We start from the raw sequence: 25272 nt of genomic DNA, 5'->3' as shown, positions 1-25272 counted from the left end.
CAGCAATACCAGTATATATCCTGTGTGAAAGATGTAACACTTGCATGACACAGTAATGCCTGGACAATTAAATATCCTACAGTTTACATCACATTCACATTAACACAAATCTGTAGTTAAAGCCTTCCAAACACATAACTGAATGAAACGAAGTATCTGCATCCTCCTCACTTCGTGCTGGCTTCAGGAAGCAAGTCCTTCCTGTCATGTACTTAGGAACATAAGAGATATAGCCATGGCTCTGCAAGGTTCATAGCTTTTTTACCCATTCATATTGCATACTATATGCCTAGTCATTTCCAAAAAAATGGATATAATGAAACAACAGTTTTACAGCCTGCCTATAATCTCTTTTGAAAACAGATTTACAACAGAATTTATCATTAAATTCTAACATCATAAATAGTAATATAGCACTATATTCAAAGGCATTTGAAAGAATTATCTGACTTAACGACATTAGGAAATGGATACGTTGCTGATTCGTAGAAGGAGAAGCAGACCAAAGTTTTAATGACTGATATATTTAGTGCTTGCTGATAGCATCCTAACTGCTGTTTTCCTGTAACTATACAACTGACACACAATTCTTCACTGTTTTTGCCAGAATTTTTCTCCAGCAGTGAATCCTTTATGCTACACGGACTAAAGCTATTTTTAGTGACTGTCAGTTTTAAGGACTACAAATCTCTGTAGTTAGTCCACCTTCTTCTCAATTGAAACAAGTGCATCCCTAAAGAACTCTGAATAGGTTGAACTAACAAACCATTTAAGTGAAGCAGAAGCAAGACAATCCCCTATGAATACAGAGTCTGCAATTAGCCAAAATGCTCGATCTCGCTGTTCACATGAAGACCGGGGCTCAAAAAAAATTAAACACTTGTGTAGACCAAGCACTCTTATGGGGCTTACATATATTAATACATTATTACTCACCAGTTGCTTTACGTCTTTATGTTTTGTTGTGTTTTTTTTCTTAAACTGGGACACTGCTTGGAAATGACTTGTTTCCCATTTGACAAAAATGGAAAGCTATTGGTGATGAGTATTGTTTCTTCCTGCCATATCCCTTAGTGCCTTACCCTTGCTAAGTAAGTACTTGAGTGTGGCTCTTAAAAAACACATGCTCATTATTGTGACAAGCGGGAAAGACTCAAGCTCTGTCTGGCCTGAGAATGACAATTCATAGATTGAGTGTGGTCACAGTTAGATCTATGGATCATTTCAGGCAAATAAACCTTAGCACTGGTTTTCCCCAAACCTCTAAGGATGAGGCCATCAGCCCATTAAAAAACACACCTGGATTTAATTCTTACCTTGATTAGGGGATGCAGTCAGTGGTCCATATATGAAGTATGATCATTTTTAAGGAAAAATGCTGAATAATTTAAGTGTCTCCATTACTATCCCGGTGAATTTATAGAAACTTGAATATACAGAGTAAATTGTTTTGGAACAATGATTATTTTGACTTCATGAGTACTGAGATAAGAGAACAATGAATGTTTATGAAAGACCTCTTTCAACCTACAGAGGAAAGGTACAACCTGTGACCATATCAATCCTGGAATTTATCAGCTCACTCAGTTTCCTTAGATTATCACTCAGTGACTTTAATTCTCATCCCGTTAATAAATCCTCTGCTAGTTTATTCTCACCTTTCGTAGGAGGAAGCAAATACGTTCAATGTTTCTCAGCCGCTCTCTCTGTTAAGAAAAAGTAAGGAAAGAGGTAGAAGATTAGCTGGCACTATAAATTAAAGATGCTACAGGCAAAGTGAGTCAAAATCATAATTATTGGCTGTAACATTATTCATCTGAACCAACTGTATTCACTTATGATGTACTGCCTGCAAGTCAAACAATCTGCTCATTTCCAAGTCCCAAAATGTTAATTTTTTCATCTGTTATTGGGTGTAGCAATAAAAGCAGGGGTTTCAAGTCTGTGTTAACTGTGAGTCAGAAGCTCAAGTCAGTGTTTGTGACTCTAACCATTCAGTGTCAATCTACACCACAGAGAGACCTGGCCTTGCATTTTCAGGTACTCAAATTTTGGCCTCAAGACATTTCTGAATGAGAAAAACAACTGCAAAGTTCACATGGTAGCTCTTCTGCTTTCACTAATAGACTACCTGAGCAACATGTGATATTAGAATTTAACTTCTGCAAATTCAGCATCTCTTGCGATTCCCAGTGAGTTTATGGGGGCAAGTTCTGCTATCAGTTATGGTGATACAAATCTGATACATGCTTAATTGGAATCACCTAAATCACTTTGGATTACAGCTTTCACAGAGTTTTCTTCTGCTTCAATCTATGCTTCATTTTGGATCATGAGGTAAAACTGAGTTTACAGGCTCACGGTGACATTTAAACTTTCACACAACAAATGCAACAGAATGTGTTATTTACTCTTCAAGCACAGGAGAACAGCCCTACTATGGGATGAACACATCTAGGAAATGCAGCTCTTATCAAATCCCTTCAAAGATTTTGACTCATTTTTACAGTCAGTATTGGAAAATGTCATCAAGTCATGCTGGAAAGCAGAGAAAGCAAATGGTTTTTAAAAGGAAAACTGGTGCCACAGAATCAAAAGAAAGTTTTAGCATCACATTAGGTGTCTTTTAGGTTTTGAACTTCCAAATTATTTTCCTACCTCTTTCAGCAAAGAGGAAAGCTATCAGGATAAAGAACCACCATCTGGTTTCCCAAGTCTAGTCCAACACATCAGTTCACCAGACTACAGCTGACTTCACAACAGGCTCTACATTCCCCTCCATACTCATACTTTGGCACATGGCTCAGTGTATCTCCTCCTGTTTAGTAGCTGTTGCTTAGCACACCACTGGTTGTACTCACTGCATGGGCTGGGTTGCACTGATCTATTGGGCTTTTGAAGTCCGTCCGCAGCTCGTCAAAGGCGATTATCTGAAAAACATTTATTTTTCAAGCACTGTAATAAACATTCAGACAAACGTTTGTTTTTCTATTAGCAGCTAGTTCGAAGCATGGACTCATGGCCTCCCTTTCTTCACAGCGATGCATCAGATACAGTGCACCAGTTTTAATGCATACACAACAGGCTCTTCTTATCAGTTTTTGAACTTACTTCAGGTATTAATTCTGAATTAGTGTTATCATTATTAAGCTGCTACTAGTTTTCAAGCAGACCCTAAAGCAAAGCATGCCCTACCTCAATTGCAACGGGTTTTGGAACACTTACCTCAGACATCATTAATGGAGAGAAACCTTGTGCACAGGTCCTTTAGTTTCATCCATCAGCTGATGGATCAGCTGGTAATTAATGCCTGCTTTTACAGCACAACATAAAAGTGCCCATAAAATAATAATATGTGATAACATATTTAAACAGCTGTAGCATAATGAAACAGCTGTAATTGCCCTCAGTATATTTCATTCAAAGATATCAAAGAACATTCTTAACTTTATGGCTGTATTTTATTAATACCTCTGCTGGCTACAATCAAGGAGCAGAAGCTCCCTGTGACAGGCACCACAAACAACACACAATAAAACAGTGATTCCTCTTCAGGCAATTTACAACCCAGGAAAGTAATTGTGTCCACTAAGAAGATGAGGCAGCAGTCAGGTAATTGGTATGAGTGCACCAGCTGTTCCATAACCGAGGGGGGGATCAGCACAGACCTGCTGTATAGTTAACACACATTCATTTTACAGGTACGATATGCAGCAACAAGAAGTCTGAAAATGAGCTGACCCTGACTACCATCACAATCTGCTGCGAGGTCAGAGGATAAAATCCAGTTACACATATCCAACCAGCACCCTAATGCTGCATTCATCATGCTGGAGCACATTTAAAATCAAAAGTGGGGCATTTTGTAGGAATTCTACAGAATTCAGTTTATTCCAGTACGACAAGTCAAAGTGCCAGAATAAACCAAAAGAACTATACAGCTTGATTATAAGTGAAGCATTTCTACCCACTGATGTAATATCTCTGTATAAGTCAAAAATCAGATCAGCAACAAGCTGTTTAAACCAAAGGTGAAAGTGCAATAACAGAGACTGTGAGAGGGTCATAATACTGCTGTGAGGAATAAGGCTCATTACAATTCTATACTTAATATTTCTTGAGCAGCTCTTCATTTACTCAAGCTGGGCGAACTATTGGGAAAGTAATGACTGTGCAGCTCAGATACTTGTGTTTGTAATTGGGTATCAATGTGAGCACTGGCTGCATCCCATAAAGGGAGAAGGATAATTTGTCACAAGTAAGAGAGTGCCTCTGTTCACAGCTCTGCCACAGGATCTGCTCTGGGATCCTGTGCATCTCCCCTGAATTACCTTTGTCTCACTGCACCAGTACTTACAGATGTCATTTTAAGACAGAAAAGCATTAGGAGATTTGAATGACAACTCTTTTTTAATGTACCATGGAAACGGGAGTTGCAAATACAGAGATGAGCTCAAAATTTCCTTGAAACAAGGAAATAAACAAACCCTGAGTGGATTTGCTCTGCTACTGCTTTTGGTAGTCAGAAATAGCAAGGACTTTGAGAAAATAATGAAATGGCAGTCAGCACAGAGCCAGTCCATGGCTCCCTGTTCACTGCAGGGTGATGGACCAGGTGGCCTTTAGAAGTCCCTTCCAACTGAAACAATGCTATGATTCTTCACTGGGAGGGAAGAGTGATCTGAGACAACATGGAGAACTTGAAACACTGAAATCATGAGGAGGACCCTATTCCACAAGGAGTCCGAAAAAGACTTTAAAGCTTCACAGAGGTTTGATGATAACCCTGGAACACACTTAGATGCAGAAGAAGTAGGTCACTTTGAAAGACAGCCATTAAGGCAGGGCTCCATTGAGCTGGCCTTACCTAATGCAGAAGTCTTGGAGAAATCCTAAATGACAGTTTCTAAAAGAAATTAACTTCAAATATGCTGTTTTCAGGCTTCCTCTCTCTCTCCTCTCCTCCTTCTCTCCCAAGCAGCATCTTCAGCTCCACAGACAAACCCCTGCTCTTTATTTACTAGCAAGCATTTCATTTTTTGTTATGGCTCCATAACATCTAAATGCACTGAAATGAATCAAACTATTAAGCATACGGTTTTCACCGAATCAATAATTCTAAACGCACCAGTCTATCAGGCAAACCACTTGGGATTATGCCTGCACATCATGACAATTTTAAGATACATTTCTATTACACCTGCCAGAAACAGACTGAGAATTTCTATCAAGCACACAGAATTAGAGGAAATTCTCTTCAGCAAAAGTTTCAGTCTCGCTCTGGGAAGAGGCAGACAGAAATAAATCCTCTCCAATTCTTAATGTTTTATTTCCATAATAGTTTATATTTTGTAAAATGCAGAGGAGTGGAAATCCAGTGATCACGTGAAGATACCTTATTTAATTCATGAAAATAGTGCATTCCTATTTCTCAAAGTGAAAAGCCATAAAGTGCAATGTTAGGCAGGTTCACAACTAGAAGGAATGAAGAGAAGGTCACTTTGTCCTCTCATTTTTTGTTGGTTGGCTGGTTGGTCATTTGGTTTTTGAATTGCTCTCCAGCCATTCAGTTCTCAAGCTGCAGATAGAAAATAACGGAAGCAGATCTGTAGTTTCTTAAGATTGGTGGCTGCACACAATGCAGTATGTAACTGTACAACAAACCACATTGCATTACTGGATCCAAGATGGGCTGTGCTGCTGAGTGGTCTGTATAATCAATTAGTAAATATCTTCCTCTTCCAATTATAACTAACCTTGTGTAGAAGTTCAGTGCTCTAGGGTTTTGTGTGGTTGGAGTTGCCATTTAACCCTACAGAAAAACAAATAATTATCTACTTGCCATCATTATTAAGTATTTCACGGGAGGCGCAGAGTTCTGGCCCTACTCCAAGAAAAAACAATCTGCTGCCCAATTATTCATACATTTCAGCTTGATGCAGTCTAGTTACCTGCTTTCCATGCAGAGCTCATCAGAGATGCTTACTGCTATGGAACAGCACTTGAGTGTGTTTGAGGTCCACTTCACTTCAGAGATTGCCGTATTTGTCAGTACCATGACAGAGCAGATCATTCAAAGGAAAGCAATGGAACAGATCCCAGTCAGGGATTGCCATCATTTAGACTTCGTAAATGAACATGTTTTAGAAACTGTTCTGTGTCTTCTAGTCATCCAATCTGATTTGATGCAGTGTGGCAATTCAGACATACACATGTGGACATCGGTGACCTCATCTCTGCAAAGGCTGGGCAACCAACACTCTGTTCCAAAGGAAAACGACCAACTTCTAGTCATAGTGCCTAACAGAGAGCTACATGGTTGGCATTTTGGAAGCATACACCAGGGACTGATCTTAAACAGAGGAGAAAATAATCTATTTTAGTAAATATTACTGTTGAACATGGTTTGATAGGATAAGGATCCTTTCATTTTGTGCACGTTTAGCAAAGACTTCAATCACTTCTGCAAGAGGGGCAATGGATGCTGACTCACCTTCTGATTTGGCAAATCTTCCCTGATTCCACACTGCAAAACACTGCAGGAAGTTTGCTTTTCCACTTCTGTATCAGTACCTTTTTTCTATTGATAGAAATACAGTTGTGGGTGTTACCAGTCCAATAAAACTAAAGGTTTATAAAATTAATTGTTGCATTCTCCAGTGATTCACATCAAAGATCCAAGAGTAAGTCAGAAAGGAGTTAGCCCAGTTTAAACATGCACTGAACAGATGAGATGGAGATGACATCGTAGGTTTCAATACACCTACAATTGCATTCAGATTTACAAAACGTGCATTAATTATATGCACTCTCTGTGCTCATCTCTCTTGACAACAACAGCTCTGAAGAACAAAGTACTCAAACAGACCAAACCTGAATTTTGTCTTCTTACACTTATCCACACAAACTGCAGATTTCACCTATTAATGGCAGGAATTAATTATAACCTCCCAATTTTAGGGAAGGCTTTTTGTTTTTTAAACCACCAAGCTCATAAAGAAATACTTTTAGATGGAAGATGAGACATTTTTGGGTGGTAGGTGGGGTTACTGTGCATTTGAATTCAGTGGCAACAAAGAAGTTGGATATTATTGCTCATTGGTATCTTAGAAAAATTAAAATGTATGTAGAGCAGAACTTGGTGACAATCACACTAAGAACAGAACAGCAACGCTTTACATATGTTTCCTTGCCACCACCCTGCCAATCCTGTCCTGCAGAAACTGTTGTTAACAGCTCATCTAAACATTCATCTCCCCCTCTGCTCCCCTGTGCATGGCACAGCTCCCACAGCACCCACACAGGCAGCTCCTGGCTGTCTGCAAGTCAGCACATGGGCAGAAGATGGACAGGCTTAGGAGCACGCTGTGCTTACATTCATTTCATGTCTGCCCATCAGCTGCTGGACAGACATCTTTACCAAGTTGGGGAAATACAGCTGAACATTAATCATGTTTGAACTATGTTGATGCAAACTGGGTGAGTTACTTTAATGGATTTTGTTGACCAGAAGCTGCAAGTCAAAATGTGTGAGAGAGCGTCAGTCAACAAAGAACTCAGAAGGAGCTGAAATGGAAGATACATCACTTGGTGTGATGGAGCATGGGGAGCTCGCAGAGAGATAAACAACAGCACTGCTGTGGACAATGTGACAGAGTGAGGGAACACTTCCTGCCACCTAATTCCTACTGTGACACAAAATGAAACCAAACAAGAAATTTTGCTCTGAGAATGGCGAACATTTGTTCAAAGATGGTTTGTCCTCTCTTTCCATTTGAAGTGATGGCTACCAAGCAATGTAAATGCAAAGAAAACTCTTCATAGGGCTTCCTCTGTGCCAATACCTCCCGTGTCATCTCCTTGCAGAATGCTCATTTGAGCTTAGCAACAGCTGGTCACAGTACTTTCAGGATTCTTGCAACACTCCATAAATCAGAAGAGATTCAAACCGCACTATAATTATTAATTCTATAGTCTCCAGTATGGCCCAGACACATCCAGTAATACAGCTGTCACATTTAAACTGCTTTGTGAATACTGCCTTCCTCCTGCTCAGCAGGACCACTTTTTGTGTACCTCAACACTCACAGCATCAGAGATGAGTGAAACCAGGTCTGACTCAACTTGACAATCATCTTTTAAGAACCAAATAAAAACCATGAAGAGCTAATACTGGGCTAGGAGAGAAAAATAATTCCAACTTCACTGGAAAAACTACCAGCTCCTCTTTTCTGACATTACATTGGAGTACAGCTGAGAGCAATACAGCCTATATGGTTCACTAACGCAGGAAAAGGGTGAATGCAGGTTGCACTGTCACAGGAGATATTTTCTTCTCTTACCCGTGCTTGCATGTACCATTTGTTATTTGTTTTCACCAACCACTACCTAACATCAGATGGCCTGGGGTTATTAAGGTCTGAAAACTGAGAGCTGGCTGCTCAGAGGACACAGTGTTCAGCTCTCACTTCATGCTGCATTGGAACAAATCAGCATCTTCATACCACTTCTTGGTTGCTGCTCAGGTGCACAGCCCAGATTTCACATTTCTGTGCAACAGCAGGATCAGCATGTAGCTCACTTTAGAACACTTGGAGCTGGGTACCTATGTAGCAAAACAGTAATTCCCAGACTCCACTCTCAAGTCACTTTCTGCCTTCAGAAGAGAGGACAACATAGGCTGCTGCTGCTCAAGTTAATTCAGGAAAAATGGAATAGGTTAACCAATGCTATGCAGCAGCATCACGCGTGCAAACCCAAAGCTGAGAAACAGCCTTTGTCTTTCTAAGTCTTGGGATTAACTTTCACACTTTTCAGAAAATCTCCAGGCTTGTATAACTCTCAGCTTTACACTTCTTAAAAAAGGGAATTTTTGTGTTCTTATTTCATACATCATAAATTCATCATTTATTGCGTTACTCATGCACTTAACACTAGTGATCTGTGCTCAGTATGGCAGCTGTGCTTAAAGAGCATGAAGGGTTTTTTTGGCAGCCCACAGAACTGCTTCATGCTCAGGTTCACATGCTCAGTCTGTGATCCACAGGAAGCACACAATCATTATTCAAGGTTACAAGTGTACCACTATTTCAGCAAGGCAGACACTGAAACACAGTGACTTTACAAGGCTGGAGGTACGCAGTATTACAAGCATAAAAACTATTCTCACACAAGCCCCCCAGGAGCTATTTTAGTGTTAAAAGATCTGCAATAAAGCAGAAGTTCTTCACAAAGCAAACTACTCTGACTGCACAGCTTTGTAATATTTACACGCTTGAAGGCTGGGGAGCATACATCTGCTTTGCAACTAGAAACATCATGGGAACACAGAATCATTAGGGTTGGAAAAGACCTCTAAGATCTCCCAGTCCAACCACCAACTCATCCTCACAATGCCCGCTAACTAATACCCAAACTGAGCCTCCTCTGGTGCAACTTAGGGCCATTACCTAAGTGTAAAGGAAACAGACTAGAGAAGGAACTGCATGACTAAAGGATGAATTGCAGCAGTAAGTAAAAGGTAAGCTACAGTGACCACAACTTGGAAATAAAAAGCACACAAACATCCAGGGAAATGTTTTAGGCCTCTTCTAGTCTCCTAATCCATAAATAAAGAGCATCTACTAATGACCCTGCACACTAATCTCATTAAATAGCACAAACAAGATCCTCATTTTTAGTAAGAAGAGCTGCATACATCAGAGCTTTCAAAATACTGTATTTTCTGCTGGCCAGAACTATTTCTGTCATTTTCAACAAACTGATAAGAATATCCAGAGGTAACACAAAACCAGAAGCTGTTCCCAAGCCACCTTTTTGCTTTGAAGTGTATTTTGACTTTAGATTGTGAGGCATAGTTCAATATTATATCATTGTGTTTGTTTTAATAAAACACACTGCTTATAGTGACTGAAGCATCTTATCTTACCTTCTATATCATAGTGACTCTTATTTGTACTATAATAAAACAGTAATGATAGTAAATATTATTTCATTATTGTTTAATTTTCAAAACAGTATCCAAGAAGAAGCACCAAAGGGACACCCTGGGCTGCCAAGTACAGCCCCTTATTTCTGCCAACCCACGAGATCCAAGTGATGAATATACCAAGCTTATTTTGAAAAGGAGGCACACGGTTTCCCCTCTTACAGCTCCATTTGGAAGACCATTTCCAAACCTGCTGCGAAACCTTGAACCTGTTCCTAAATTAGATTTGTTCACAGATAACACTGTGCACGCCATTGCCAAGACTACTTCATTACAACAGCTATTTAATAAAATGAGAAAGTTCTATTTTGCAGGAGTGACTCCAAAGCTGTTTGTCTTCAGTTCAGCAGAAAACTCCCAGTTCCTGCTAGCTGACATTCATACAAACCCACACATGCACACGCAAATCCTGTGCACTGCAGCTCTTGCACAAGAATAAGAATTAATAGCAGAGCTAAATGATGCTGGGACCATATCTCTTTTTCAAGTTTTTCCCTAAAAGAATGGGCTAACTCTTGGATATCTAGCACATTTTATCTTGACACCTGCCAACAGAAGCTAAATCTAATCAATACCTTCTTTTGAAAAACAAAAAACATTTTTGTTGCCAAATTTCTGTAGGAGCCTTTATACACCAGTTTCATGCCTAATTATCTCAGCATTTACTAACCCTTCGTTTCTAAGCGGGTTGATAAGAAGGAAGGTCCTTCTGAAGAAGAGAAAAGTGCTGTGAGATGTGTGGTAGCACAATACTGAGCAGCAGAACAATACAAAATGGGGAAATAAATTTCCTTTTTCAGACTTCATTTGGCCATCCAGCACTCTGTGGGTGAGAGGACATCGCGCTTTCCCATCACCACTTTTGGCAGGGACTGACAGCTCCAAGAAGAACCTGTGGCTGAATGCCAAGGAAAAGAGAAGTCCCTAACACTGAAACACAGCAGGAATTTAATCTGAAGACGATGTGGCAGTCAGGGAAATCCTCCCTTATGAGCCAAGCTGTGGCCAAAGAGATAAGAAAACCTGCTTGCTGCTACCCATATGATTGCACCTTCACAGCTTTAGTTTGATTGAGAACCATTTGAGTGGAGAGAGCTGGCACAGCCCTGCTCGCTGTCCCTGCCATCAAAGCCACACTGCAGGAATTTACATACGGCAGGTGCAGGAACTGTCTGAAAAGTCAGCATAGCTTTTGAATTAGTAATAGAATTCAGTACATCATCCAGAAATTGGAAAGAGTTTCATACTGGCAGATAACACCATTGCTATTTATGGACTTCAGTATCTCTTATAGAAGGATAAAGATACCCAAAGTCATGCTGAAGTCTGATTCTTTAGACAGCAGTGCAGATTCAGGAGGACAGTGTTTAGAAAGCCCTACAGACCAAACGCCTACACTGTTTGTACTGCAGGGTTTGTATTTCAGACAAAGAATGAATGAATGAAGCTAATGAGTATTGCCTGCCTGGTTCACACTGTGAGCTTTCAGAGCACAGCTGCCAGTGCCATGCATGGATGATGCTCTTACCTGTGTCTTTTTGTGTCAGGCACAACTGTGTAACACATATGCAAGTTTAAACCTGTTTGCCCTGAAAAAGCTCTAGATAAAGGAAAACAAACAAAGAAACAAACCTAACAAAAAAATCATTCAGCTTAAATATTACTAAAGCTGTCATTTTAGATGGATATATTATCCTAATTGGTGAAACACTCAACTCCAGCTTTCCCACCAGTAATAAACAAACCTTTAATCCTTTCCTATCAATGACAGCCTTCCTTCCCTCCCCCTCTACTTGACTGTTTTTAACTGTTCATCTCTGAAGCTCAGCAAGTGCTCTGATATTTGTAACAGCACTTCTTCACGAGCCACTTGGGTATTTCAGTCAGTGTCTCAGTATTACCTCCTGTGACACAGTTCCCTGCCTTCCTCCGTAGGATCTCAGACATCAAACCCTCTTGGCATGTCAGGTGGCCATATTGAGATGCATTTGCATCTTCATTTTATTTCAAGTGAGTCTCGTATCTCTCTGGAAGTTGGAATTATATAGCCAACGAAGCAAGGACAGGACATAAAACAGAAAAATGTGGAGTGATCTTTGCATCATTAAGCATAATTATGGTGGAAAACGCCCTCCTGGCTTTGCGCCATGATGAAGAGCTTTCCTCTCCTCTAACAGTGACAGACCAGCAGTTTATTAAAATGATTATTCAAAATTGCAGGAGTGGATGGGTAACTTCCCTCAAAAGCCAAAGAAGTTAATCTTCTTTTTTTCTCCCCACGTTACTGTATCCTTTTGTTAAACATCTTTTAAAATAGGTATTTTTTCTTTTCATCATATCTGCCCATGTAACTCAGTAGCTTCCTAGACTATTGATCAAAACCAGCATTTCAGATATGAGTCTTAACGCTACAGCCAAGCAGAGTGCAGAGAGGAAAGTGAGATGAAAGGTATTTATTAATATAAGTAAAGAACAATAACAATGTTTTGCATTTAAAAAACTTCCTTCAAGACAATGAAGACTTTAACAAATGTATCTCTTCCATGCTTTGTACCAGGGGAAAAACTAAGCTCAGGAGTTAAACAGCAGAAATGGTTGCAGAAGAAAGAGAGCCCCCTGAATTTCTGCGCCATACTAAATGTTGGGGGAAACAAAGACTGCTGTCAGCAGACTAATAGCATATGAGAAGCAAAACTACGTGTTCCTCTCTGATTATTATACTGTTGTTCATCCCTGGAGCAGAGCATTGCTTTGAGCAGTGCCTTTCTGGATTAAGATTGCAAATGGTTTTAAACCACTCAAGGGTAGAAAATTGTTCTATCTGTCAGATTTCACAGTAATAATTGTACGGCATTTCTCTGCTCTACTTAACTTGAATTTCTTATGCTGCTACTATTAAACAACTCTCTATATTGCTGATGCAAACAAAGTACTCATGGCTCCATCCAGGGCTGCACAAACATACAGCTGGGCAACTGGTTTTCAGTTCTTCTTATTGAAGTTCTGTTTGTGAGGAGGCTCTGCATTTAATCCAGTACAGTTCAAACTTTTAAGCTCTAACTGGAAGCTTAAGATAGTATAACAGTCATTGAAATCTTACTGTAACTTCTCAAGAGACCCTAAGCCTTTTCCACTCAAAATTCTGATCTGCAAAATTAAATGCATGCAGTGACTATTCCACAAATATAACTCAAGGGGCTTCCCTATCTTCCTATGGAATTGTAGAGGCATAACTACACTATTCTAGTTAAATAATGATAAAAATTCACAGAAGAAGGCTCTCCAGCCCAGAACATGCAGCTACACCAATGCAGACTGCTGTGTCTACAACCATCATTGTATTCCCCCACATAAACAAAAGCTACACAGACAGACAAAAGCAGTAGTGTTGCTTCAGCTGCACCAAGTCAGATTTCTGAGCATGTGGAGAGGTGCAAGAGGAACCACTAAGAATAACCATTTGTCAGATACCTAGAAGTCCATGAATTAGCACAAGAATGAAAAACTCTATCCACCTTGTAAAAGAGGCAGAGATTTATCTTGAGGAACACAACCATACTGTGCAGAGTTTCGAGTATTTTGAATGGAAAGTTACTATCTCAGTCTTACTGGTTGCTATTATTATAGCAACCCTACAGACAAAATGAAAAAAACAACCTGATTTCTGCATGTAAAGAATTCACTTCTTGTTTTGACAAAAGCACAGAAAAAAACCTCAGCAGTTGCAAAATTCTGTTGAGAGCAAGATGTTCCCAGAAGGCTGATCTGACAAGCATCTATTGACAGCTTTCTATAACTGTTATGAAAAGGGTGTTTTAAAGTCACCTCATCCAATTGCGAGGAGAAACAATTTTAATGGGCAATGACAGGATTCTGGACACAGATTCCACTTTTTCTCCACAATCACTGAAATATGTTCCCCAGTTATCCTGAAGCTGAGACGTGCCAACCCTCTCAGTCAGGAAGGAGAAAGAAGATCCACCTTTTCCCAGGTACGGAGGTCAGAGATGACCTAGAATTGGGCCACAGCTTCACACCCTCTCCCTGGCTTTCAGTCCAGACCAGCTGAAATCCATCCAGGTTAAAAAAACATCAGGTTTGCACAGAGAAACTGTGGTTCATTACAAGGCAGAAGACAAGCAAGCAGGCTGTACTGGAGACATGATGTTAACACAGTTTACGGAGTCTGTTTCTAAACAGACTGATAGTTCTGCTCCCTGCAGCTAGAGCATGCTTCAGAACAGGCTTCCAAAGGAGGAGTTTTTAAGGTGGGTGTGCTGCTTCATTACAATGAGACAGATCAGAAAGCAGCAGCATTATGTGAATGAAGAACAACCCTAAGGGACAGGACATATTGATAGTAACATCAAGCAAAAATAAAGCACCAAAGCAAAACTTCCTCACTTCACAGCAAAAAACAACGGCTATACCACATTGCTCTGAGCAGAAGGTTAAATGTACATGTACCTAGAGATGCATTATTTCAGTGTATTCACAGTCAGCATTGCTGAGGAAATTCTTCTGCCAGCACAGACTTAAAAATCACATCTTCTATCTTTCACAAGTGCACCTGAACTCAATTCTTGAAACATCTGTTGGAAACGAGGTCAATTCCATTGTCGTTATCTTGCTATAGTGCATAAAGACATTGCATTGAAGGGCTTATTGAGGCAGAAGACATACCCTCACTTTTCTATACTAGAAGTTGATGAGACTGTTGCACCCAGCAGGTCACCCATTTCTGGAGACTCTGGAAGTCCATGGTGAAGCTGACATCAGAGTCTATCATCAGGATCTGACAATCAAGCACAAAGAGCCCCAAATCTGAGCACCTTCTGGGAGAAACAGTTTGTGCAGCAAAGGGAGCTGAGCACAAATCTCCCACACTTGCTGTACTTTCAGTGTAAGCATCCTGCCAATACTCTGCTCTGCATATGTCCTCCACTTGCTACATGCAATGGAGCATTTCACATGGATTCGTGAAAATCAGGCATTTCCATTTAAATAACAAAATCAAAACCTTTTAAGCACTGGACTATCTAACCACTTCTGATTCTTCAGCTCAGCCCAAACCCACAGAGCAGTTACTCACAGAGCAGCAGTGACAACAAACTGACATGCCCTATCAGCAGCGCTGTCCCTTGTTAGCGAGGCACTAAGTTGATGTGACAGACAAGTCTGTTCAGAAAAAAACCATCTGTAACAGTGTGGATTCCCAGTCGTGGCCACACACTCATCAAGGTAACAGAGAGCAACATAGAAAACGCCACACAGACTCAAGCCTCACTTTTTTCTTCTATCCTGGAAAGGTGGCAAACGAAAACCAGATCTGCAAATAGATTCTTGAAAAAAATATATAAAGTTAGGCCAAAGCATCACCCATAATTTCAGTTTCTTCAGCAGGCCAAGGGTAAGTTACAGGTGCTTGGATTCAAGCTTTCAAGCTGAGGTGCTGACATGATTCATGGCTCTGATTCAGATAATGTACAGTGCAGCTGAACTGGCTCACACACCTCCCAAACAACACTGATGAGAAGAAAATGATGCCATTTTGTATCCAAGCCCAGGAGTGTCTGGAGAACTCTACTTTCAACAGAAGAAAGAGAACGCTGCGCTGTTCTTGCTTCTCCTTAGACTATGTGAAATCCAGGCGTCTGGATGAGGAGCTATGAGATATGGTTTAATGGCTTATGGTAGCAACAGTAATGGGAGGACGGTTGGACCAGATGATCTTGTAGGTCCTTTCCAGCCTTGTGATTCTATGATTCTATGAAATGTCACATCAAGAAAGTGCAGTGAGAAATGAAACAATGAGGAGGTATTGCTCATTACCTCTATGTCACCAGTTCATAACTAAAGATTTGTACATCTTCTACTTCTATAGATCATATTCTCTACTACCAGCTTTCCCCATCCATGCCAAGCCAGGAACAGGCTAGGTTTGGGTTTATGAAAGGCCTGACACACAGGGGTAAACTAAGAGGATGTTGGCACGGTCACATTGGACTGACAGTGGGTTAATCCTGACTAGAAACCACATAGCAAGATGAAGTATTCTCCTCTACCTGATTTTCCTCAAAATTACAAATTATTTGTCATCTACCTCACCTTCAATGTAATGTGCTTGCATGCAATGTTACCACTTGCTTTTTCCCCTTTCATCAGACCTCCAGTATGGGGGATATGGAAGAAAAGAGAAACACACTGTAGAGCCACAATGCTCTGTCCTCATAAATTATTCTCAGAAAAATGTACTTCCATTTTTTCTATTAGTTAATGACATAACACAAAGCTAGGAAGAAACTGGATGCTTCTGCAGAATAATCTCAGGGAAAGGGTAGTAAATGAATGAGGAAATACGTCAAAATAAATACAATAAGAAAAAAACATCTGCTTCCAAGGAGGAGGTAAGAGAATGAGATCAAAAGACAAGACTTTTTCCCAGTATCAGTAAGACAAAAGTCATCAATGAAAATCTGGTTAATTGGCTGGTGCTATCTATCTCTAACAAGATACATCACACCACATCTTATTCTACTCCTTAGTTTTCAAAGAATCCTACATATTGTTACAAGTCATTATTTTGGCATTTTTAATTTGTTCCATGCACTCTTTTTTTCCAGTCAGTTCTCTCCTCAACAGTGTCAATACACAGTGTAAAAACTGATGTTTAGGAGAGATACCTTCCCCCACTCCTTATGTTGAGTTCTCTTCCACTTCACCACAGGTTTTCCATTGCTGCTGTCACCTCTTTTTCCTCTCATGTGTTCCCCATTCCTACCAGCAGTGATTTATTCACATTCACCAAACCCCACAAAACATGTAAGTGCAGCTGGGTTCTGCCCCTAATAACTTTGCCCAAGCATGTCACATCTTACAGCATACCCTCACAGAAGGCTCATTACACAGGCTGTTCAAAAATGCCCACTATCTGAATTCAGCTCCAGCACCTGCATTCAGCCAGCCTTCTCAAGTACCTCTCTGAAGAAAGAATTCTACATTTTCAATCTTTCTTCTCTTTAAGTCCCTACTCATAATATACCTTTTATGTCTAATTTGATCATCATATCTTTCTCCCCAGAGTTCTGCTTCCCTTAGCCCAACTTTCCCACTTTCCACAAAGCTTTTCTTGCACATTACCTACTGAGACGTGTGCTAATAGCAATGCTATCTCAGAAATTAGCCAGCTATGGGGTGGCAGGCCAAAATGCTGGCCCATCTGTGTTTCTTGCCTCTAGCCTGCACAGCTGGAGCCCAGCTGGACCAAGAGACAAGGCAGCAGAACAGAAGGTTCTCCTGCAGGTGGTGTCAGGCAAGGATGACAATGCTCAGAATCTCTCCTGATGTTCTAATCCATAAAGAACTTGAAAGAAGAAATGCCAAAGCACAGACACACACACACACCAGCAACACAGCTGTGTTTGCAGAGATAAGGCAAGGTGAAGCAATACATCAGCGGTGCAGTTGCGCTTACAGAAGGCAAGAGGAAGGCACGCAACAGCCAGTAAGAAGGATCAAACAGAGTAAAATAATCGAACAGCAGCACTTTTTTCATGCCTCTGGTGTTCACCTACATTCCTATGAAACTGACTGTTTAATTACAAGAGCATGATTAAGGATAAAGACAGATTTCAGCACAGCTCCGAACTGACCTGCCACTCAAGGGATCAGCAAGTCAATATTCTAAAGGATGTTATAGTGTTTAGGCAATACTGCAGGCAGATCAACCCTGAAGCACACACAGTCAAATCAGTCTTCATGGAGCCTTCGTTATGCTGGCTTACAAATGCCCATTTATGTGGTGATACAAATAACTGTTTAGCACGAACTCTTAACACGATAAAATAATAACGTTGCAGAAGATTGACTAAACAATGGAGCACTTGAAACTGTGACTCACAGCATAAAGATGGCTGGCATTTAAATGCATTGAAAAATCAAATGACATTTCTTACAAAAAATAAAATACATAAAAGTAGTGCTTCTGTCAAAAATGCCTGACATTTGCACAGCAACTGTTATCAGAGAATTGCAGAGGCTTTAACTTACTAATTCTCACCATTTCACTGCAGATCTTCTCAACATTTTCAACTCCATTACCCCAATAATGTGCTTAGTTCAGACTTCCAGCTACATTACAAAATAAAAATCTGATAGCTCGGATATGACAGAACTCCCAAAAGCTTAGAAATACAGAAGGACCCCAAACCAACCCAGAGGTATTTCATGACCTCCTGCTGCAGGCAGTGCTCCATAGGACAGCTCCGCAAAGACACTCATTTTCTACCTGCTCTTTTTATCAGAACAGTAGGTGTGAGTTCAACAATCCTGCACTATCTTGAATAGAAAACCTACTTCCACTGTGAAAGTTTTGTGATTATTCAGTGCTTCTTAATATAACTTTTCACAGTAGCATCTCTAAAATAAATTCTTGCTTTATACAGTAATATTTTTCCAAAGGAAAGTGGATAAAATTAGCTGGACCCTCGTCCTGCTGCCACAAGGTGCTTTGATGCTCCTCAGAGTTTTCAAGGGCACACAGCATGACACTAAGCAAAAGGGAGATGCTGTGTCCTGGCATAAAAAAATCTCTACCCAAACTGGGGTAATATTGAAAGGATGGACAGACCACAAGGTGAAAAACTGACTGTATCACTAGAATTAAAGACAGCGGTCACTGGTTCGGAGACTGCCAGATAACCAGTTTAGAGTGGGGTTCCTCAGAGATCAGTATTGGCTTAAGTCTTGTTTGATATCTTCATTGATGACTGGGAAGATGAGATAGAACAATTTTGCAGGTGACATCAGGAGGTACTACTGCCATTAAACACAGCTATTGGAGAGGGGGTCCAATTACTGGGTTTCTTTTGACAGGAATAGGAAATTCTGAAGGTGTAAATTATTATCCAAGGAACACAGGAGCCATCCTGCTAATAAAACCACGTCTTGCTTGCTGCGTGGCATCATGGCCACGAACTGAGCATTTTTAATAAAACTTTCAGCAGTGGAACTCTGGAACAAGTTAACACTTCAAATAGAACAGTATTTTATACTCCTCTGCCTTTCCTTCATGAACCAAACTCTGTCCTGAGGCTTTAGGTGACTAGCTCTTTGCAGAGTGAAAATAACAATATTTGTTTCATATGGGAAAGCTACCTGGTTTCCACAGAAAGCTGATGCCTTTCCTAAAGCACCAACCTACAAAAGGTAAGTTCTCAGTATCTTCAGCTTTTGATTTACTGAGACCATTGGATTGCCTGGTGGAGTCACCTCTAGCTGTCAACAGCAGAAACAGTTATAAATAAACCCCACGCCAAAGACAGCAAGGAAGAGGGATGGGTCAAACAGATGTCTCTACATTCTCAAGCTGAGCATCCCCTTACTTCCTGAAAAACGTTTTGATAGAAGGACACTCATCCTGGGAGGAACAAAGGAAGCAGGCAAATCAATGAAGCCAGAAGCCTCAGTGTTGGGTTTTATGGGTGATTTAACATATTTGCTGGATGAATATACAAATATATGTAATAAGAGCTATAAACTCATGCCTCAGACTCAATCAGAGAGTTGTACTCACAGTCTAATGCAATATGACAGCTGTGTTTCCTTGCTTATTAACAAGCAGAGCAGTTGAAATAAAGCACTACAAATATGCTGTTTACCAGCTTTGAGATAACATCCTTTTAGTAAGTAGATTTTCCAGCTAATCTTACGATTAAAAAAAGATGTGACAACTAAATATCATTGAAACAGTTCTCTGCAAATTGAAGGATGCACAAGACTCCATAGAATAATTTATTGCACGTAGATAATGGAGTCACTGTGAGTTGTGATACAACCAGTGGCAGTCATTTACAGCTTAAAACCTTTCTCCAAATAAATCTCATAATGACAGTTCAAGCATGGGGAGAGAGCCAATTAAATCTTTTTACAGCTTTTAAGTCTGTGGTAAAGACAGACTTCTATCATTTTTAAATTATTTTTAAATTGTTATTTAAGCATGGCAAGGTAACTGCACTGAGATGTATTTATTTTTCAATATATTGTTTTTAAGCTGCCTGTGTTGCCTAGCCTGATATCTGTCTGTCAGCATTAATGTGACAAACTTCCAGGAGAAGAGTTGTAAGGGAACTGTCAGGCTACGTTATAGCCAGCTCAGTCTGGCTGTGCTCAGTCTTCAGAAAGAGTGGAAATATCAGACATTCCTTAAGCTGTCATGACTACGAAACCTTCAGGGACAATGTGCTCAGCCACTCAGATAGAGAAGAAAAAATAAATATCTTCAAGAAATATGGATAACATAACTCCGTTTATGTTCCCACTCCTCAAACATTCATCTGATTCTATTTTTAATTACATGATTATCCAATATTCTCAGAAAATTCAGTTAATGACTCGTTAAAGTACAGGACTGAACTTCAATAACTGAAAGAATATTCAAGCATAACTGAGTCTGTAAGGAAACTATTTTCATTTCAAGGCAGGCTCTTAAAGGAGGTTAAATTGAGGTGGCCAGCAACCTTTACTGAAGAGAAATCCAGGTCCAGCTGGGTTACAGATCTTTATACTGGAACCAGGCAGAACATCCAGTTAACCTCCAAATCAGTCACAGAAACACTAAGGCACAGATGCACAGAGAAAACTGATGGAGTAGCAGGCACTTTGAGATAAAAGCGTTTGTACAACTTAACTTGCTATCAACCCAAGTTTTAAATGGTTTTCTTGAAGACTTCCTACTCATCTTTAAAAGTAAGATCATTCAATTTATCAAAAGTTAAGGTAGGAATTTTCTGAGGAAGCCTAGTGAGACAGAAACTGAATATTCACCACATTCCATACACGTAACTCATGGAGAGGTTACAAATGTTGTAACTTAAACTAGTGCAAATTGGGTACTAATAAAATACAGCCCACATCAGCAGGAGAAGGCAGAGAATAAGAGCAGAATTTACAACATCTTCTAAGTCTGTAGCAGCTTCAGTTGGAAAGCAAAGACATCTTAGGGAAATTTGTTAAATATATATACATATATATATAACTTGGAGTTCAGTTCTATTACCCACACTCAGTAAACGTGTCATGTCAGAGGAGGTTCAAGTTGGATATTAAGAAACGTTTCTTCTAAGAAAGAGTGATGAGGCACAGGCTGCCCAGGGAGCTGGCGGTGTTGCTGCTCCTTGGAGGTGTTGGAGAACCACGGAGACGTGGCACTGAGGGAATGTGGTCAGTGGGCACAGTGGGGATAGGTTAGTAGTTTGACACAATGACCTTTGAGGTCTTTTCCAACCTTAATGGTTTTATGTTGAAATAACTATCATTGATTTCAGCACACACTGCTCTTGCCATCACACAGTTGTTCAATTACATTGAAGTATATTCCATAAGCCTGAGTGATTTTGTACAACTGCTTAGGCAAGCCCTATTCATTATTCCACTGGCATAATAATCCCAAACCTTTCTGGCAGCCCTTAAGTACTACTGGTTACTAAGCAATCGCACACATTCACAGATATGCTGGTATGAGCTTGAAAATAGATGGCCCATCTCATGAATTATTTTTTTAATCAGTGTCTATCATACTTACGATTTTTTTCTTTAGCGGTAGAACACTTTGAAAAGTTCTTTTATAAAGCTTTCCTTAAAGTGACAAATCTCAAAGCACACAATTTCATCTTAAGATATGAAGAAAGGGAAGAAATCTCTTACACATAGTCAGATTACCCAAATCATTGCACTGAGGGAGTTTGTGAAAACACACCACGTATTAAGGGACAACAAATAAGCCACAATTTGGCCACCTTCAGTCAACTTCAGTTCAGACATAACTGAAATCAATGCAGCTATACAGAAAGAATGTAGTATGTCATATCTGGCTGGGAGTTTAGAAAGACCTGACATGTCTCAGCTAAACACTAATGGGAAGCTAAATCTTGGTTCAGAGCAGTTCAGAATGGGGTTAACACTCATTAGGTAATTACAGTGAATTGCAATGAAGAACAAAAAAGCTGGGGACGTTAACTGTCAATGCTCATAGTTTAAACATACATTTCTGTTCCTATCAACAAATTTCTGTTTTCTTCCTTGACAGAAAACCGTAACCGCGCAGAAGTAGAACCAATGTTATTACATGTACCAAAAGCCTGAAGGAGTTTCTGCAATTCATTTGTAACTCCTTCCAATACTCTGTTCACTTTGACTGTCCTAAAGAACATGGGAAAGGAAAAAAAAAAAGGGACTCCAACTTAGAAGAAAGGCATCAGAAGAGCATAGTTTCCAAAAATGAACATCTTCATTTTACACTGTTTCAGTTTCACAGTTTTTATTGGACCAACTACACCAATATGAAGGAAAATTACAATTCTTACATAAACCATCTGACTACCAAAGCAAAAAGAAAGGAAAAGATTCTGTTCGAGTCACTGTTAATTCATTCCAAAGAACTGCCCAAGCTTCAGTCAGATTTGGGCTGGAACAACACAAAGTCAAATGCTACCATTTGCTTTAGTCCTTTGAAGTGATATACAAGATGCATGCTCAGATTCAGTCTTAGTACCTTGGAAATCATTCAATGCGATGAGATGCTCTAATTAATCAACCATTTATTTTTAGGAACTAAGCATTAATAATAATTAAAAAGCATTTTAGGATGTAGCAGAAAATTCTACCTTCATGAACATGTTTTGAAATATAGCAACTGTTCATTACAAATATACTTCAGTGCTGGGTTGCAGGGAAGGAGCAGGAGCTTTGTTTCTCAGCAAGATGTACACAATGAGATGTTCAAGGTAAAAAAAAGCTCCTGTGACACAATATTGAAGCTATACACCAGGCTACATTTCAGAAGTAAGAAACTGAATTATAACAGTTCTTACAGAAAAGACAATAAAAATCCCTGTGTTTTGTATGTAGAGGTTGTGTGTAAAAGTTTGTCCCAGCAGTGTGTTCAGTGTGTTCTATGACCTTCACAAGCCATGCATTTCAATAGAACTATCTATTTATAACTGTACCAATTCTTGCTCTATTACAGTAGAGCACTGTTTCCCAGTCATTTTCAAATTCAATCCCTCAATAATTTTTCAGCGTGTGTAAGAAACAAGCACGTTAAAAATGAGCCTATTGACAAAAGCTTTCCTTTCCTAGTGGCTGCTTCTGAACCTCTAGAAACAACAGATTGCTCTCCATGGTCTTACAGATTGAAAGTTGTTATTTCACCGAGACTAAATTCAAAGTAGCTACACTGATTTATGGAAGAATCACAGAATCACTTGAGTTGGAAGGGACCCTTAAAGACTATCTGGGCCAGCTGCCCTGCAACAAACAGGGCATCTACAGCAGATCAGGTGCTCAGTGCCCCATCCAGCCTGACCTTGGATGTCTCCAGGGATGGGGCACCCATCACCTCTCTGGGCAACCTGTACCAGTGCCTCAACCACTCTTATTTTTAAAAACCTTACTTATATCCAATGTAAATCTCCCATGTTTTAGTTTGAAACCGATTCCCCTTGTCCTGTAACAATAGACTGCTAAAAAAATCCATCCCCTTCTTTCTTATGGCGCTGCTTTAGATATGATTAGCCCCATTTGCTAGACAGACTGTGCATCTTCGGGTAACAACCTCAGTCTGGGAAGACAACTGCTGGAACATGATAACTGACTTCAAACATGTGAGAATTATTAAAATCATATTCATAATTATGAGGGGGGCGAAGGGGGAAACAGTTTGGTTTATAACAAGTGATTGAGTGTGGAAAACACTTTTTAATCTCAGTAAGTTTGAAGAATCTATAAACTCACACTTTTGGAAACCTTAAGGTTTGGAGAAGCTGAGAGAAGAGCACAAGAGTGAGTAATCACGGCAATTGTACTCCTCTCCTCGCGGAGAGCAGGCGCTGACTGCTAGAGATCCTTTCCAGCCTCGCAGCGCTTGGCATCACTGTCACATCTTTTGTCATTCCGTTAATAAGAAAAGCCTTGCAAACGCACCATTAACAGCTCAGAGCAATTAGATCTCCAAGATCACTCCGCGGAGAGAATTCTATTTCTACCTCGAGCACGCTTACACAAAACTCAGCCAGCAGCTTTACGGACGGCCCCGCGGTACTCACATGCCAGATGGCGAAGAAGATGAGCGCGGCGCAAAGGACGAGCGACAGCATGTAGCAGAAAGCAGCGAAGGTGAAAGCCATGGCGAGGGGAGCCCCGGCGATCCCCCGAGCCCCCAGAAGGGAGATGGGCGCCCGCGCCTCCGACGCCGGCAAAAGCGGAGTTGCTCGCCCTCAAATACAACCGGAGAGCGGAGAAAAAGCCGCCCGGTCCCGGCGGAACCCTCCACCTGCTGCTGGGAGCGGCCCGGCCCACCTCGCTCTTTGCCCACCCCTGTGAGGGCGGCGGAGCCTCCAGCGGGGGGTGGGTTCGATACAGGTCCCCCCACCGGCGGGGCGGGGTCTGCTGTCAGCACCGCGTGTTTCTAACTGAAATCCCATCGCGGCAGCATGAGGGTGGGCTGGCACTGAGGCTGGCTTGGGTCGGATCGTGAATAAAGAATGACTTGTCCAAATTTAGAGTACTTTATTCTTCTTTTTTTTCCTTGTTAGGTTTTCTGTTTAGTATGAGGTAAATTCAGCTGTGGCAGAGGCTGCCCAGGGAGGTGGTGGAGTTACCATCCGTGGAGGTGTTTAAGAACTGCAGAGTCTTTACATCCATTTACACTGCGTGAAAGGAGACTGGCAGTTAGATTAACAGAAAGAAGTCCATTTGAGTAACACAGTTTGGAAATCTGACATCTGAGTATTCACAATATCCAAATTGCTGAAGTATATATTTAAGATCAGGAAGGAAAAATAAGTCCCTTCCTTCTTAGTCCATCATTGCCAGCACCCACAGTGCCTCCAGACACCACTCTGCCATTTCCTCAGGGATTTTGCTTTCGATTTGCACCAGGAGTTCTCCTATAGGACCACATCAGCTGACAGCACTACAGCTTTGTAAGCAAGCAAAATCAGTACAAAATAGCACAGGAACACCAGAGGGCTCATTTAAAAATATCCTGAAAACCATGAACAAAAGTTACGTACTTGCATTTTCCTCACCAACTTGATCACAGCCCATAGCACATTTTTTCCTGTCCCTTTATGGATGGAGATGAGTTCAGCAGCAGAACTCATGGCCATGTTTCCTATCATCTTTCTTTTCAAATATTTGTTAAAATTATCTTATTTTAAACATATTATATACTTTCATCATAAGGAAAGAGTGCTGACTTGAACAGAGCGTCAGGACCAGTAATT

At 40.4% G+C, this 25272-nt stretch overlaps 1 protein-coding gene across 1 annotated transcript in view; it reads right to left on the bottom strand.

The window, feature by feature from the left end:
- Positions 1 to 24517, bottom strand: part of CNIH3 (cornichon family AMPA receptor auxiliary protein 3) — a 43701-nt gene extending 19184 nt beyond the window's left edge. Inside the window, exons 1-3 of the mRNA XM_072333497.1 lie at positions 24091 to 24517; positions 2862 to 2930; positions 1659 to 1706 (exon numbers count right to left, since the gene is read on the bottom strand). Of these exons, the coding sequence (XP_072189598.1) occupies positions 1659 to 1706; positions 2862 to 2930; positions 24091 to 24171 (198 nt within the window). The 5' untranslated portion in view covers positions 24172 to 24517. The remainder of the gene's footprint in view (positions 1 to 1658; positions 1707 to 2861; positions 2931 to 24090) is intronic.
- Between the last annotated feature and the right edge of the window lie 755 nt (positions 24518 to 25272).

Source organism: Excalfactoria chinensis, chromosome 3, assembly GCF_039878825.1.
Source record: "Excalfactoria chinensis isolate bCotChi1 chromosome 3, bCotChi1.hap2, whole genome shotgun sequence".
In the NCBI taxonomy this organism is placed as follows: domain Eukaryota; kingdom Metazoa; phylum Chordata; class Aves; order Galliformes; family Phasianidae; genus Excalfactoria; species Excalfactoria chinensis.
Note: the sequence above shows the minus strand (reverse complement) of the source record. Positions and strands in the feature narration are given on the sequence as shown.